Here is a 14,688-nt window from a genome sequence, read left to right as displayed (position 1 = left end):
TGTTGGAACCAAATAAATGGATATAACAGACTATAGCAATGCCAGTTGAAAAGAAGGGAGAAACCTGTTTAGAAGGATACAGTCAGGGAAATATACTGTTCAAGAGGTGCCATTCAGGACAGAGAACCCTCTCCAAAGTGAGCAAATGGGTAGTGTGACATGAATTTTAAGGTGCACACATACCAGACACACACTCCACAGAAAACAAATCCTTCACCCTTCAAAATCTAGAAAATATTCCCTGAAAAAATAGATACTTTATCCAAGTTCACAAAGCAATCCTGAAGCCATCTTGACTCTCTTAATGACCTCTGACTCTAATCAGTCCCAATCAACATGCCCCTGGAAGTTGTGTTCCAAAACATCTAGAAGCCACCAAGTGGGCTATTGCACCATACAGTTCATCAGATACTGCAAAACCAAAATCATAGTTGAAAATTTTCTGCACAGAATCCCATTGCTCAATAATTATTCTTTCCCGTCAACTTATTCGGAATGCAAGGCTACAATTTTAGAGTCTGTGGTGCAAACACCAGCAAGCTTTCTTATCACAACATATTTGACACATACAAATGGCAGATACTGCTAGTGAAAGGACTGGCAGAGGATGACAATCAAATGCCTATGCTTCCAGAGATCAGTCACATTTTTATGTTATGTTGTTGTTGCTGTTATTGATATCATTCTTGTATCTTTAGTTTTAGATCTTATGATTTATGTGGAAATTGTTTCTATTTGGTTGTGTACATTTTGATGTGTTTTATCTATTGTTTATGACTTCTGCTATGTTTGTAATTATGTAATTTTGTAATTATGCAAATCTTGTCATGTTGTAAGCTGCCTTGAGCATAGTTGCAACTATGGAAAGGTGGCATACAAATAAAATGATGATGATGATGATGATGTTAATCAGTAGACACAAATATCTCTTCACTCTTCTATTCAACGTTTACAAGGATTTTAATGAACTGGAATAATGTAACAAAGAAGGAAAAATCTTTTTTTTTCCCCCACACACAAAATCATAAGTGTCCCTCAAAAGGTCTTGGTATTACAAAGTCACAAATTACTGGAAACCATGGGTATATGATATGGTGTCATTTTCCCAAGACTAAAGAGATGGTAGTAACCCATCAATGGGACACCCATGGTATAGAAACCCAGTGGAATGAAGCAGTTTAACCTTGAGCCTCAAAAAAGTAAAGGAGGAAGTCCTTTGCAGCAGCTATGGAGCAATGTTAACACAAATAGATAGGCCAGTTTCCACATGCGCGCTCTCTCTCTCTCTCTCTCTCTCTCTCTCTCTCTCTCTCTCTCTCTCTCTCTCTCTCTCTCTCTCTGGCTATCCAGGCAGACCTACCAGCCAGTTATTTCTGAGTTCTGTTCCAAGAACCCCAGGGCCACAGAAAAGAGAACCAAGGGGCATATTGTCACTGCATAGAGCAACCATGAACAGACAATCATCAGCCCAAAGCTGCAGTCCCAAACTTTTGTGTAAATTGTACTAAATTTACAATGATGTGGGGCAGGAGTGTGCATACACCACATGCACTTTATGGTGCCGTTGTTAATAACACTTCTTTTTTCATGTACGTAAAGGCAAAGTGTCCTGAACTTAATCATCTCTCACTTCTGAGTCCAGGCCACTGGCAAGTCTAAAATTAGTCTTAGTTTTTCCAGAAAGAGAAAGTGATGAAAGCCTATCACAGTAGACTGATTGGAAGATTTATTGGCCCCATCAGCTAAGGAATCTGCACTTCAAATGGTAACCTTGGCTACTTTTTGTAAACTATGCTATTAATTGGCTTTAAGCACAATAGAGGAGTCCATTAGGATCTGCCAGTCACTCCCTACTGCCCTTTCAATGAAAGGGCCCAGAAGTGTTTCCAAAGTTGCTTAAGGGTTTGTTTGCTCACTTCAAACCCTGCCTATTTCCTGCTGGGTTAGGGGGAGATAATTCAGACATGGCCTGGCATGTTTTTCCTCTCTCTTCTTCACCGACTCTGCATGGCACAAATTCCTTTTCACTGAAATAATGATGAACTGAAGGTCTGTCTAGGGGCATTTTTCATGGTTCTCAACAATATAGTTTCATCCCAAACTCCTCTGAAATATTCATTTATAACAATTAGGTAGTGTGCATTTCAAATTTATTCATTCATTCAACAGCTCCTTTAAATATTTTTCAAAAACATTTAAAGATCGGCAGAAGTAGTAAGTTATATGGGAACTGTAACTAGGTGATATTACCTATATCTAAATTAATAATAAAGACTGGAAAAAAGCAGCAAAAAAGAAAGCTACTTCCATGCAGCAGTTTAAGGAAAACACAGCACTGCTTTGATCACCTTCTTTGGAAGCCCAACAGTTAGTACGATGTGTTTGTTTAAAAATCAGCCAGAATTATAACCTTTCAATTGTGTGAAATTACTGTGCCTACTCAGAACGTTTGCTAATTTGGTAAACATTAGCAGAAACATACAGCAGGGCAACATTAACAGCAAATTCTGCACTATGTAAATTTAACACAGCACGAAGAAATTTCAATTCTGCCTCAAGGTTCTTTTAAAGGCAAAATGTGGAGTAGCCAAGTCAGTTTTGCACAATGCAGGGGACAGAGTATGGGGCGGAGGGAGCTTGTGGAGTGGGTGCTAAATGACTCAGCAGAATTTCAGGAAAGAGGAGAAGAGCACCGCAGCCATGATTGAAACTGTCTGCTTTCATTACAGATGCACCTACTGCACCTCCACGCTGGACATATACACATAGTTGTCTGTTATGGGCTAGTCAACATCACATCAATATTCACAAGCATGACTCAAGCTTCCCTGCACATCAAGAATGACTTGCTATAACATCACAGAGAGAACCTTCGCTTTTCTCAAAAGCAGAAACGTTTCTCAACAAAGCCGCCAGGCATTAAATGCAGTGTAAGTGAAATACATGAACAGGTGAACAAACTCTCAAAAAAAATTTAAGGCATCTCCCTAATGCACCCATTTTCTGGAATATTTTATGTTGCCGATCTGCCATATATAAGCTGCTTCCAGCAGTGGAAAATCTCTTAAAATTAAACTCATAGGCTTATAAACAAAAACTGAGATAACCAGAGCAAAATACCTGAATTTTAAGGTCAAGAATTAGACATAATCTCTAAGGTGTTGCATACATGGCATTTATTATTGTGTAAACTATTAACTGTTAACCATTAAGTATCAACATTTACACTCCTTGACATGTTACAGAACGTTCCACTGTGCCCAACTATGCAGACACAGACTTTCTCCCGAGTCCGTCTGAATTTCCCAACATATGGTACCTGAGCGAGTTAGGCTCAGTTTTCTGCAGCTTCTATTTTAAGGGTTAAACTTTCTGCATTGGAAATATAATTAACAATGTATTTTAAATGTTCCACAAAGCGTCATATATACGTTATGCTCCCTGAAACTGTTCTTTCAAAAGGGACTCACAGTATTTTATTTTTATTTTTATCTGTATTTTATATTCTTCTATGAACTGGTCCTCGACCGTAATAATAAATAAATAAATAAACTCCTTGACATGTTACAGAACGTTCCACTGAATAACTGCTAGCCTTTGCTTCTGGGAAGTTCTGACCATTTAGTCTTCGACTAAGTGATCTTGCTTTGTCTTATTCTATGTGTATAGAATCAAACAAAAATTTCACCACTGTCCCTCTTTCCCTACACATATATAGAATCTGAAGGCTCAAAGGCATGTGACCTGCATGATCTGAGTTTGGGACAACACTTCTACTTTGCTCCTGGGTGACTTCAGCATTCACATTATCAGCCCTGACTCAGCTACTTCTTGGCCTCTTCTTTCTTCAGCTTTGGACAGACTCCCCATTCACTGCCTTGGGCACTCTTGAGTTTCTCTTCACCAAAAACCATTCAATCTCAAATGCTTCTGTAGTGAAATTTCCTGTCAGGTCGATACCTCATCTCTTTCATCCACCTCCCCACATTTTGCCTCTTGCTCCTCCCTAGAACTCCAATCCACTGATCTTCTCCATCTGCTGTCTTTGCCTCCTTCTCAGACTCTGCAGTTTTCACTTTCAATTCATTCTATCCTGCCCGCAGCTAGACATATCTGCCCACTTTCCCAGGAGACTACTAACTCCTCTCATTCCCAGACCTGGCCCACTGCTGTCTCCATTCATGTTCTCACATGGCTGAACACCTCTGGAGGAGAACAAAAGACTTGGCCAATTTCATCCCCAACCAATTCATCCTTGCACCTTCTCATCTGTTTTATAGTGTAGTCAAAAAAGACTCCAGGACCAGGAATTCTTGAAGCATCTTCTCCAACTTTGATACCCTCCTCAGTCCTGTCCCACCCTCTTGTCTCCCTTTATGCCCCAGCTCTCCATGATTCGGTCCTCAACCAGTTCTCTTGCCTGTTCTTTCAATGTTGCTACAAGGGGAAGCTCTTCCTCTGCTTTCCTGCTGTTTGTTGGGGGTCCCTTCATGTTTATTCTTACCATCCTGCTATTCTTTCCCTTCCTTAGGTATCCTTGCTACATTCCAGAAGAGATTTCAGTATCAGCTATATGTTGATGACACCCAGATCCTGGTATTTACTGTAGTCTGAATTTATGAATATGTTCTCCTATACTGGTAGATAGGTTCATCTCCTTCAGACCACTATAGTCTAATGGACTAACAGTGATTCTTAATATCCCCAAGCCCAAATTGTAGGACTCTGTTGTCTTTTAATTAGCTATGCAAGAATTTGAACATACATAGTGTAAACTCTACCTCTAAGCTTTGGCTGACATTTCAGGTAAAAGATGAGGTGTTCAGGGGTACAGTGCCAGTTTGTGAGGCTGAGGTTCACACATTCATTGACTGTGAAAACAGGCCTACCAGCTTTGGCAAAGTTAATGGTCCTCCTGACTTGGGGGGGGGGGTTGAAAATTACCCCTGCTGTTGGGATGAGCTTCAGAGGCATCCAAAGCTCAACATTAGCTCGGAAACAAAACCCCAGATTAGTGAAATACTGAGAACAGCAAAACACAGGATTTGAACCTATTACCTCAACAGTCCATTCCAAGCAAAAGTATTATGTTCAAGCTAGAGTGCTATGCTTTCAATGGCAGTTTGACCCTCATAATGTCTGCACAGCACTTTGTAATACAAAGGCTCAGGCCCAAGAGGAAAATGTATTTTGATGACCTCCTTATATAGGCTGCCAAAACATTACAAGCAACTTACTTGACCACAAAGCACTCAACTCATTGCATTTACATTCCATACAAAGGACATCAGAGGATTGTTCACAACATATTTTTGTACTGTGGCCTAAGAAGTTATAGCTACTTTCACATTTTGGGGGGTGGGGACAAGCCCAGCAAATTCGGCCAAGTAGAAGTAGTTGATTTTGATACTACAGAGAATAGCAAATTAGTTTCACTAAGATTAGTAGTCAAGCATGACAGCCTGGCCCTATTGCTTCTCTTTCCACTCACCCACCCTTCTATGTGAAAAATACTTTATTTACCCGACTCATTGAGGGGCAATTGGAACACATCAGCGTTGGCAGCATTTAAAAAAATGGACTGATGTTTCATAGCCAGCCGACCTTCTAGGATAGCTTAGGGGGAGAAAGCCACTCTGCCAGTAGCTTTCTGTAACAGGGAGGTTGCTACTGATTAATACCTAAAGCTACTGTGACAGGCTGGCTGCAAGGTGCTCACAAACAGAAGAATTGCAGTAGGCAGATATTGACCTTCACTTGTGATTCTCTGTATTGCTGCAGAATTCTCCTCCTGAATTCCTCTGGGGTTCCTGATCTATCAGTATCTTGGCTCCTCGCACAAGGTGGCTGCTGCATAGCTGCTTAGAAAGCAGAATGGCATTCACAGTCATCAGGGTAGGGGAGACTGGCACAGTAACTTTGGATTTAGATGCAACTGACTTCATCAGCCTAGATTCCTAGAAAAGCACATGCACTTTTTTTGGGGGGGGGGACCGCCAAGATTTCTACACTATGCCAGGTGCTTTGTCTTCATCCCTCCCCTATACTCTTTCCTCTGGTGACAGCCGTAGCAAAGGAAAGAACTTTCTCCCTATTACCAGCACAAACAATTTACCAAAATATCAGACCGGGGACATTAAGCCTGAGATCAAATGTGAACGTTGCTACAAGACAGGGCAATGGAAAACTACAGAGAGACTTATAGGTCATAACTAAGGTGCTCTCATGAAGAAAACTAAAAGGAGAAAATGAACTTGGCAGTCAAATGTTTCTCTGAATATTGAAGCTATGTATTTTTACCAAAACATTTTCTATCATGTGCAGTACAAATTGGCTTGGTGTTCAGCCCACCGATAGGAGGGTGTCTTTTTGTACTGCTGAACTAAAGATGTGCAAATGTGCCTGCTTACACGACCTATTCCTAAAACACATAAGTCTGTGGCTTTGATGTTTCTTGGAGAACAGAGATTGCTACAGTACATTCCGTAACTCCAGCTCTAAACTTCACAACAGACAGCTGCGCCTGTGATTAACAGCAGGTAACCTCAGTTTCTGTCAATTTAATGAACTCTGCCAAGACAGAAAGGCACTGTGGAAGCCAAGAGGCATGAAGTCCCTGTGTAAAGAGATTTCGGAAACTTCACCAGGGAAGAGTTTGCTCTGTATAACTTCATGAGAGTAATTCCTTCCAATATAAAATAATGTGTGGACTACATTGCAAATAAAAACAATAATGTTGGGACCCAATTAAACTGACAGCTTCTGGCACTAACGTTCTGTATCTTTTTATCACAAGGGCATTACATTATACAACACTTAGAGGGAGCAAACCATGAAGGCTGCTAGAATGGAATAGGCATCTGCTCGTTCTAATGAGGACAGGGAAAGCAACATTGAAATCAACAGGCACCTTGCTTGTATCCACCTTGCTTGCTGGCTTCCCTTATAAAGGCCAGCTTATGGGCATAATGGTAAAGGGACCCCTGACCATTATGTCCAGTCGCAGGCGACTCTGGGGTTCCAGCGCTCATCTCACTTTACTGGCCGAGGGAGCTGGCGTACTGCTTCCGGGTCATGTGGCCAGCATGACCAAGCCGCTTCTGGCAAACCAGGGCAGCGCACAGAAACGCTGTTTACCTTCCCACCGGAGCAGGACCTATTTATCTACTTGCACTTTGACGTGGTTTCAAACTGCTAGGTTGGCAGGAGCTGGGACCAAGCAATGGGAGCTCACCCCGTCGCGGAGATTCGAACCGCAGACCTTCTGATCGGCAAGCCCTAGGCTCAGTGGTTTAAACCACAGCACCACCTGCATCCCACACATAGCCCTTCATAAATATTGGCTAGGAGATCACTGCAAAGCTTGTCTTGCTGCTCCCACAAAAAGGGCATTTCAGAAATGTTAGCATTTGGTTCCTGAAAAGAGTGAGCCCACGTAATCAAAATGTCTATGCAGCCTGAAAGCTTGTTAGCCAACCTGGCCAGGACAGATTCATGAACCAATCAAATCATCCAACGCTCTTGTAACTATCATTAACTATATTACAAGTTAACTATAGGTAAGGGTGAAGCCTTGTGTCTTGTAAACATTCCAAAAACCAAATCTCTTGCTTGTTACAATTAAGAACAACATTGTAAACCTTGCAATTTACAGGGGTCAGGTTCCTGACTGATGTTGTCCTGTGAAACAGGCATCATTTTCACTTGCTACCAATACCCTGCAAGGAAATTATTATTATTATTATTATTATTATTATTATTATTATTATTAAATTTGTTTACCAGAATTGGAGATATGGAAGGGATTCCCCAAGGGTCCATTCCAAGCCTCTGCAATGCAGAAATCTAAACTAAAGAATCCATGACAGATGGCCATCCAACAGCAACATCATCTAGCCCACAGTTCACCAGCTTCTATGCAAGAATATTGTGTGAGACTTTATCAAAAGCCTTACTGAAATCAAGATACACTACATCCATAGCATTCCACTGATCCAACATGCTTGTATGTCAAAAAGTAAATCAAATCAAAAATAATTAATAAAAAAGTAATAAGATTAGTCTGGCATGACTTATTTTTAAGAAACCCATGCTGACTCTTAGTATTCACTGCATGCTTTTCTAAGTGCTAACAGACCAGCTGTTTAATACAGTAATCTGTTCTAGAACCTTTCCTGGTATTAATGTCAAGTTTTCTCTTTCTGAACAGGGACAACATTTGCCTACTTCAGGTTTGCAGGGACCTCACCTGTTCTCAAAGAATTCTCAAGGATATCAGTGAAATCAGTGAAACAGCCACTGCTGTCTTTTAATCAAGCAAAGAATCCAAATTCCTCCAAATCTTATTTTCCTTACCCTAACTTCCAATTTAGGAGAAGGGGACGACAGAGGACAAGATGGTTGGACAGTGTTCTCGAAGCTACGAACATGAGTTTGACCAAACTACGGGAGGCAGTGGAAGACAGGAGTGCCTGGCGTGCTATGGTCCATGGGGTCACGAAGAGTCGGACACGACTAAACGACTAAACAACAACAACAACTTCCAATTTAAGTCCATCCCATCTGCCCAAGCCCAAACATTCTCCAGTAGCTGGCAAACACCTGTGCTTGCACAGAGCTGCAGGGACTCTACAAATACAATTTGATGCAAAGGAAAGCTTCAGCTAGTAAAGTGAAGGTGTCTGGCCATTTCATTTTCCCTTCCTAGCTAGTAGCTACCAAACTGAATCCTTGGCATTAGTGATAGGGCTTTCCCAGGATTTTATTTTATTTTATTGAAGATTGGGGTAATTTGCATCTGAATTTTTTTTCTGATGCCCTAGGGCGATCTCATTTAGCATATCCGCTTTAGTTTAGTGAACAAAGCTTAAAAAGTGCCCCAAGTTAATCTTCTGTCCCAACACACCACAAGTATTTGACTTCAAATATATATATTCTCTCACATACTTACTAGGGATAATCACCTCAAAGACATTAAATATAGCTTTGAAACAGCTATGTTTGCCTAATATTGTATTTGCTATTAACACTTATTCATTGTTACTTAATGAACTTATGCAATGGAAATTTTTCCATGGAGGAATAAAGTTCTGTCCCACATCATTGTTTACCACTACAGCTTTGATGGTCAAATGGGAATAGTTCCTTTCAACATCTTCTCCAGAGATGTGCATATATCGCAAGTTGCTTTAAGCACAATTTTTAACGTAAAGGCAGCATAAAAATTAAATCAAAATTGAATCCAATCTCAAACACTCAATAGAAGCCAATCACAACTCCAAGAAAAAGACTGCATGTACAGACAAAAATCACACCGCAGTATGAACAAGTGTTCAGGAATCCCAAGAATGTGGTATGAGTAGTTTGTAATTTCAACCCCAAGTAATGGAGCGACCACCCTCTTCCTTTGCTGAAAAAGCCAGAGGCGGCGCTGCCATATAAAAGCAGTATTAGCCCGAGTATAACAGAAATTCTTTAAAAGGCATATAAATTGATATGCACCATATACTGCTGGAGAAGTTAATTGGTAGCGAACTTAAGCACTGACGGCTGTACAAACCCTTAACTTTTATCCCCCCCAACCATCAAATGTATATTAGTCTGTCTCAACCACATGAAGCCACAATGACATTATCAGACTAACTTCTGATAATTTACCTTCTCCAATTTGAAAGGGGGGGAAATGAACAAGTAGTGTTTCTTTTCTGAGAAGAACAGACACCATGACTTTTATTTTAAAAGAGACAGCATTTGGGCAACTGTGTATCTACATATTTCCAAACACTTTAAGTGAATCTCCACAAACTAATAGCAAATCCCTCATCAGGAGGCTGTATACTTTCCCCATCACCCACAACTTCAGATGCTACTTTACTAAATGAAATGTTTGAGACTGTCCTTCCTCCAAGCTTCCCTCTTCCTTCCAGGACTTGACCTGAACCACCCTGTGCTACAGCTGTCCTAACTATTTTACAGATAAGGAAATGTGCTCTATGGTCATAGAATCTTACGAACTGGATCTAGTCCATAGAATCTAGTCCAACCCCTGCAATGCAGGAATCTCAGCTAAAGCATCCATGACAGATGGACACCCAACCTCTTCTTAAAAAACTCCAAGGAAGGAGAGTCCACCACCTCTCGTGGGAGTCTGTTTCACTGCTGAAGAAATCTTACTGTCAGAAAGTTTTTCTGAATGTTTCATTGGAATCTTCTTTCTTGCAACTTGAAGCCTTGTTCAACCCACATTTTACCAGCTTCTTCACAAGTATATCATGAGGCACTTTGTCAAAAAGCCTTACTGAAATCAAGATACACTATGTCCACAGCATTTCCCTGATCCACCAAACTTGCAATTCCATCTAAAAAGGAAACCAGATTGGTCTGGCATGACTTATTTTTGAGAAACCAATGCTGGGTCTTAATATTCAAAGCATCCATTTCTAAATGCTCACAGGCTGACTGTTGAATTAACTAGGACTTTCCCTTGTATCGATGTCAATCTCACTGGCCAGTAGTTACCTGGGTCTTCCTTTCCCCCCTTTCTGAAGATGGGAACAACATTTGCCCACTTCCAGCCTGTAGGGACCCCACCTGTTCTCCAAAAATTCTCAGAGATAAAAGAGGAACTGCTCTTTTTTTGAGAAAGTGTGCAGTAAAAATGAAACTGCAGCTCTGAAGAACTTGAAACCATTTGCTTTAATCTCTCCATAAAGACGCATCTTCAACTTCAAGAGCACCATCTGCAAAGTCAACAATTTATTTCGTGCCTGATCATACAACTGTTTATGCTGCATAACTCAAAGTAGAACACACACTTGTGATCAACACTATTCTAAGAACAAAGCAAGTTGCTGCATAGGTCACAACTGCAATTTGTTCTATGGCTTACACAGAGAATACAGTATGCCATCTTTCCCACACAGCTGCTAATACAACTCCTGTCCACAGGCTCTTGGAGGCCTTCTTCAGCCCTCCCGACCGGCAGTACACAAGCCAATAGAGGCTGTTCTGCCATCATGCCCCACCCTCCAGGAATGAATGGAAGCCATTCTTCAAACTGATTGACATGGACCATGCTGTATCTCAGAGCTACAGCTGGCAATGTATCCGGGCACCTTTCATTTCTATGATTATTCCAAACATACCCACACTCTTTAAAAAGGATTTAGAATCATTAAGGGCTCCATTTGTTACAGAACCACCTTTCAGAAATCTTTAACCTGCAAGGGCATTTCTGTATCTTACTCGGGGGGGGGGGGTTCCCCTCATTGGTATCCTGTATGGATAACAGTAAGATCAGCCCTTACATTAGGGACAGGGAGGCTGTGACCCTTCAGGTGTTCTTGGTCTACAACACCCACTATGCCATGCTGGCTGATGCTCATGTGGGGAAAGAGTCCAGCAACATTGAGGACCACAGGCCCATTCCCATCCCTGCCCTATATCTAACTGTACTGAGGAGGTACTATTGTTGCTTCTCACTCAGCTGCTTCTTGCCTAAACCCAAACAGGAATTCAAATCTCCAGTCTATGTAGAAGTTCTAGGCCTAAGGAATCAACATATCATGAATAACTAATCTGTGGCAGCCAGTCCCACAAGTTTTTATGAATGGCACTTGGCTATTTTCATATCCTTCAAAGCAGAAACGGAAAAGACCAGAGATTTGGTTAAAATCAGAGAAAACGCTTTTGAAAAAGACCAAAGGGTATTGGCCCACAGGCTTGATACTCCCTTTAGAAGGAATTGACTTTTCTCTTTCTTACTTATTCACTAAAAGCTGCAGAACTTTCTAATTATATTCAAAATGGTTTGCAAACGGCATCACAGTACTACGTGGAAAAGCTTTACTAATTACAGAGACAGAGCCCAATTGTGCATGGCTGCAAGACAAATAGCCAAGAAAAGCTACAACAAAGCCAACAGAAGTTATCGCCTAAGATGTTAGAACTCAGGAACCACAAAAAGCTTTTTTTAAAATCCATGAAATACTAAACAAGTAGGCAGTGGGAAATCAAGCATAATATAACTTTGTTATCAACACTTTTCCCCACCTGTGAAGGTGCATGTTCTACACCACAGATACAATCCTGCCAAAGGTAAGTAAATTCCATTGACTGCACACATGCTTAAAATTTTCCAATGAAATAAATGGAATGTTAAGAGCATTGAACTTAAGCTAGATGGTGCCCCCAATTTGTGATGAAACCTTCTGAAATAAGTTACCAGATGAAGGTATTGAAGCAACTCTGGCAACTAGCAAATTAACCATCAAATATACATTTCCCTCGCAGATTGTTAGTTACAAGCCACTTATTCTTGACTAACCTATACTTTTCTACAAGCTGCAAGTAGAAGCTTTGCAGAGTGTGACTGCTTAAACACAGTGTCCAGCCCAAAGTTACACCGAAATACTTGATATGCAGGGAACAATCCAAACAAAGATTATGCTCTTTAAAGACCCACCCATTTCATCAGGAGAGATTTAAGCCTGTGCTTAACTCTCTGCAGAAGTCAGCAAAGAACTTAGAAGAGCTTGAATAGAGTTCACATCTCTTCACATATTTTGCATTATAACAAACCACACTTGACCACTATATTTTGGAATTTAAAAGGTTTGATTTTTAAAAATTGACATGAGAATGCTACATTCCTCAGACACTAAATATTTCTGAAAGCCTTTATGCACATTACCAAATGTTTTATACGTGGCTAGATTTCATTATTTATACCACCAAGAGGATGCTATATTAAAGCAATTTGAAAAGCTGGGGGGGGGGGTATTGTGCAAGCAGGGTCAAGATCAGTTCTGTTGTTGGGAAGTTTTATCATCTTCCTCCTGTCTTTATCAAATTAACACTTGAGACAAAGATGCACCATAGCTACATCTTCATTAATTCCTGACAAGTGTAAGAGAATGTACATCAGATGCACACAGATCTTAACTATACCTTGGAGAGAAGCAAAATGCAAGACATGCAAACAAATGCCAACACCTGCCACATGCAGCAGAGCCCACAAATTCTGCCTCTTTGTTTTTAAAAACACAAACAATTCAAACTTCGTGCTAAGTTTCCAATGACTTGATTGGCAATTCTTGCCGGGGGAGGGGGAGTGGCTTTACACTGATGGTGGCAGAGCCTTTCTGAACAGGATTTTGATTCCAATGTGCTATGATTTAAACAATCCAGCCAGTGAAAAACACAGAAATTGGATGTAGCTACCTCGTTAGTGTTCCAACGGTGCCTCTCTTTTGGTAAACTGGAACATTTTGGTAGACATTCAAGCAGCTTTTTCGGTAAAAAGATTTTTACATGACTTCCATTGCTGTTTCCATGATCATCTACAAATAGGGAAAAAAGTAAATGCAATACATCAGAAACAAGACTTAGAACTTATTCCTCCTTTCTGATGCAAAGATCTCTCTCTCTCTCTCACGCACACACACACACACACACACACACACACACAGAGAGAATGAATTCATCTTCATAACTTGTCACATTATGAATACCACTTGTGACCATAAGGAAGCCAAGACTATGAGCCACTACAAATCTAAGGTTGTACCACAGACATAATAGTCCCTTGATCTCACATGCAGAGACTAAGTTTATGAGCTGACATCTTTCCAATCCAACCACACAAGCTGCCAGCAGCTTTGTTCCCAAGTGGTACTAAATGAAGTGTCAGAACAGCAAAACCAATCTCTGCTGCCACTTCTACAGAAGACATTCCCAGTAACCCAGTATGCCTTCTATACAAGGGAGAGCTAAAGAGGTAATTTTAAACTACAATGCCTTAGGGGATTTTTAAAAAATCATGAATAGTCCTAGATTGCAGCAATAGAGCCCTGGGTTTGATGTAGGGTTGACCACAAACCAGAAAGAGTGAATAGAAGTTCTCTATTCACTATCTCCACACACACACACACACACACAAAAAAAATCAGGTATGACAGCTGAAGGGCAAGTTCAATAGTGCTGAGAGTGTCAGGTCAGTATAAGAGACCATGTACGGTTCAGTAATACCACAACAACTCTTGAAGCTTCTGCAAATGATTGGAGCAGTCATAGGCTACTTGAAAAACGGAATCTGAATTGGAAAATTCAACTGGAATCTCATTAGCTAAGGTTTGCTCTTGGCTTACTGCTTGTGGTGTGTTTTGAGAGAAACAGATCATGAGCGCTTGTTTGCAAGTAACACTGAGCCAGCTTCTCAGCTCCCGATGCAACGAAGGCAGGAATAGGGGAGGAGTAAATGCACCAGCACATTGCTTGCCTTCGTTAAGCAACAGCTTGTTTTTAACTATGCTTTAAAGTGGCATGTGACCTAGGCCACTGTGCTACCGATTCATTTTAGTCAACACATTTTGAGAAATGAATGTTTCCATGGGAAAGCATAGTACCAGATTTTTTTTCCTGCTCTGGATCACTGCATGAGCCATATGACCATAGCATCCCAATCCTCACATACAAAAGGGCAGAGGCCTGGCCATTGCAAACTGCTATAGTCTCCTGAAGCAACATGGCAGCTATTGAACAGCTGCTAAACCACAAAGTCTCCCAGATGTCTAGTGTGCTGGAGTATGGCTACCTACATGGATACGTGGAAACCAAACCCAAGTCATGATGGACAGGAAGACTGCACAGCTGCGGGGAGGGTTTGTTCTTAAGTTGTTTGTTCAACTT

The 14,688-nt window shown here is 40.9% G+C and overlaps 1 protein-coding gene across 2 annotated transcripts in view; it reads right to left on the bottom strand.

The window, feature by feature from the left end:
* Nucleotides 1-14,688, bottom strand: part of CAMTA1 (calmodulin binding transcription activator 1) — a 691,460-nt gene that overhangs the window by 655,910 nt on the left and 20,862 nt on the right. For both annotated transcript variants that reach the window (XM_035117087.2, XM_060276129.1), the window contains exon 2: nt 13,222-13,340. In XM_035117087.2, the coding sequence (XP_034972978.2) occupies nt 13,222-13,340 (119 nt within the window). The remainder of the gene's footprint in view (nt 1-13,221; nt 13,341-14,688) is intronic.

Source organism: Zootoca vivipara, chromosome 6, assembly GCF_963506605.1.
Source record: "Zootoca vivipara chromosome 6, rZooViv1.1, whole genome shotgun sequence".
Taxonomy (NCBI): domain Eukaryota; kingdom Metazoa; phylum Chordata; class Lepidosauria; order Squamata; family Lacertidae; genus Zootoca; species Zootoca vivipara.
Note: the sequence above shows the minus strand (reverse complement) of the source record. Positions and strands in the feature narration are given on the sequence as shown.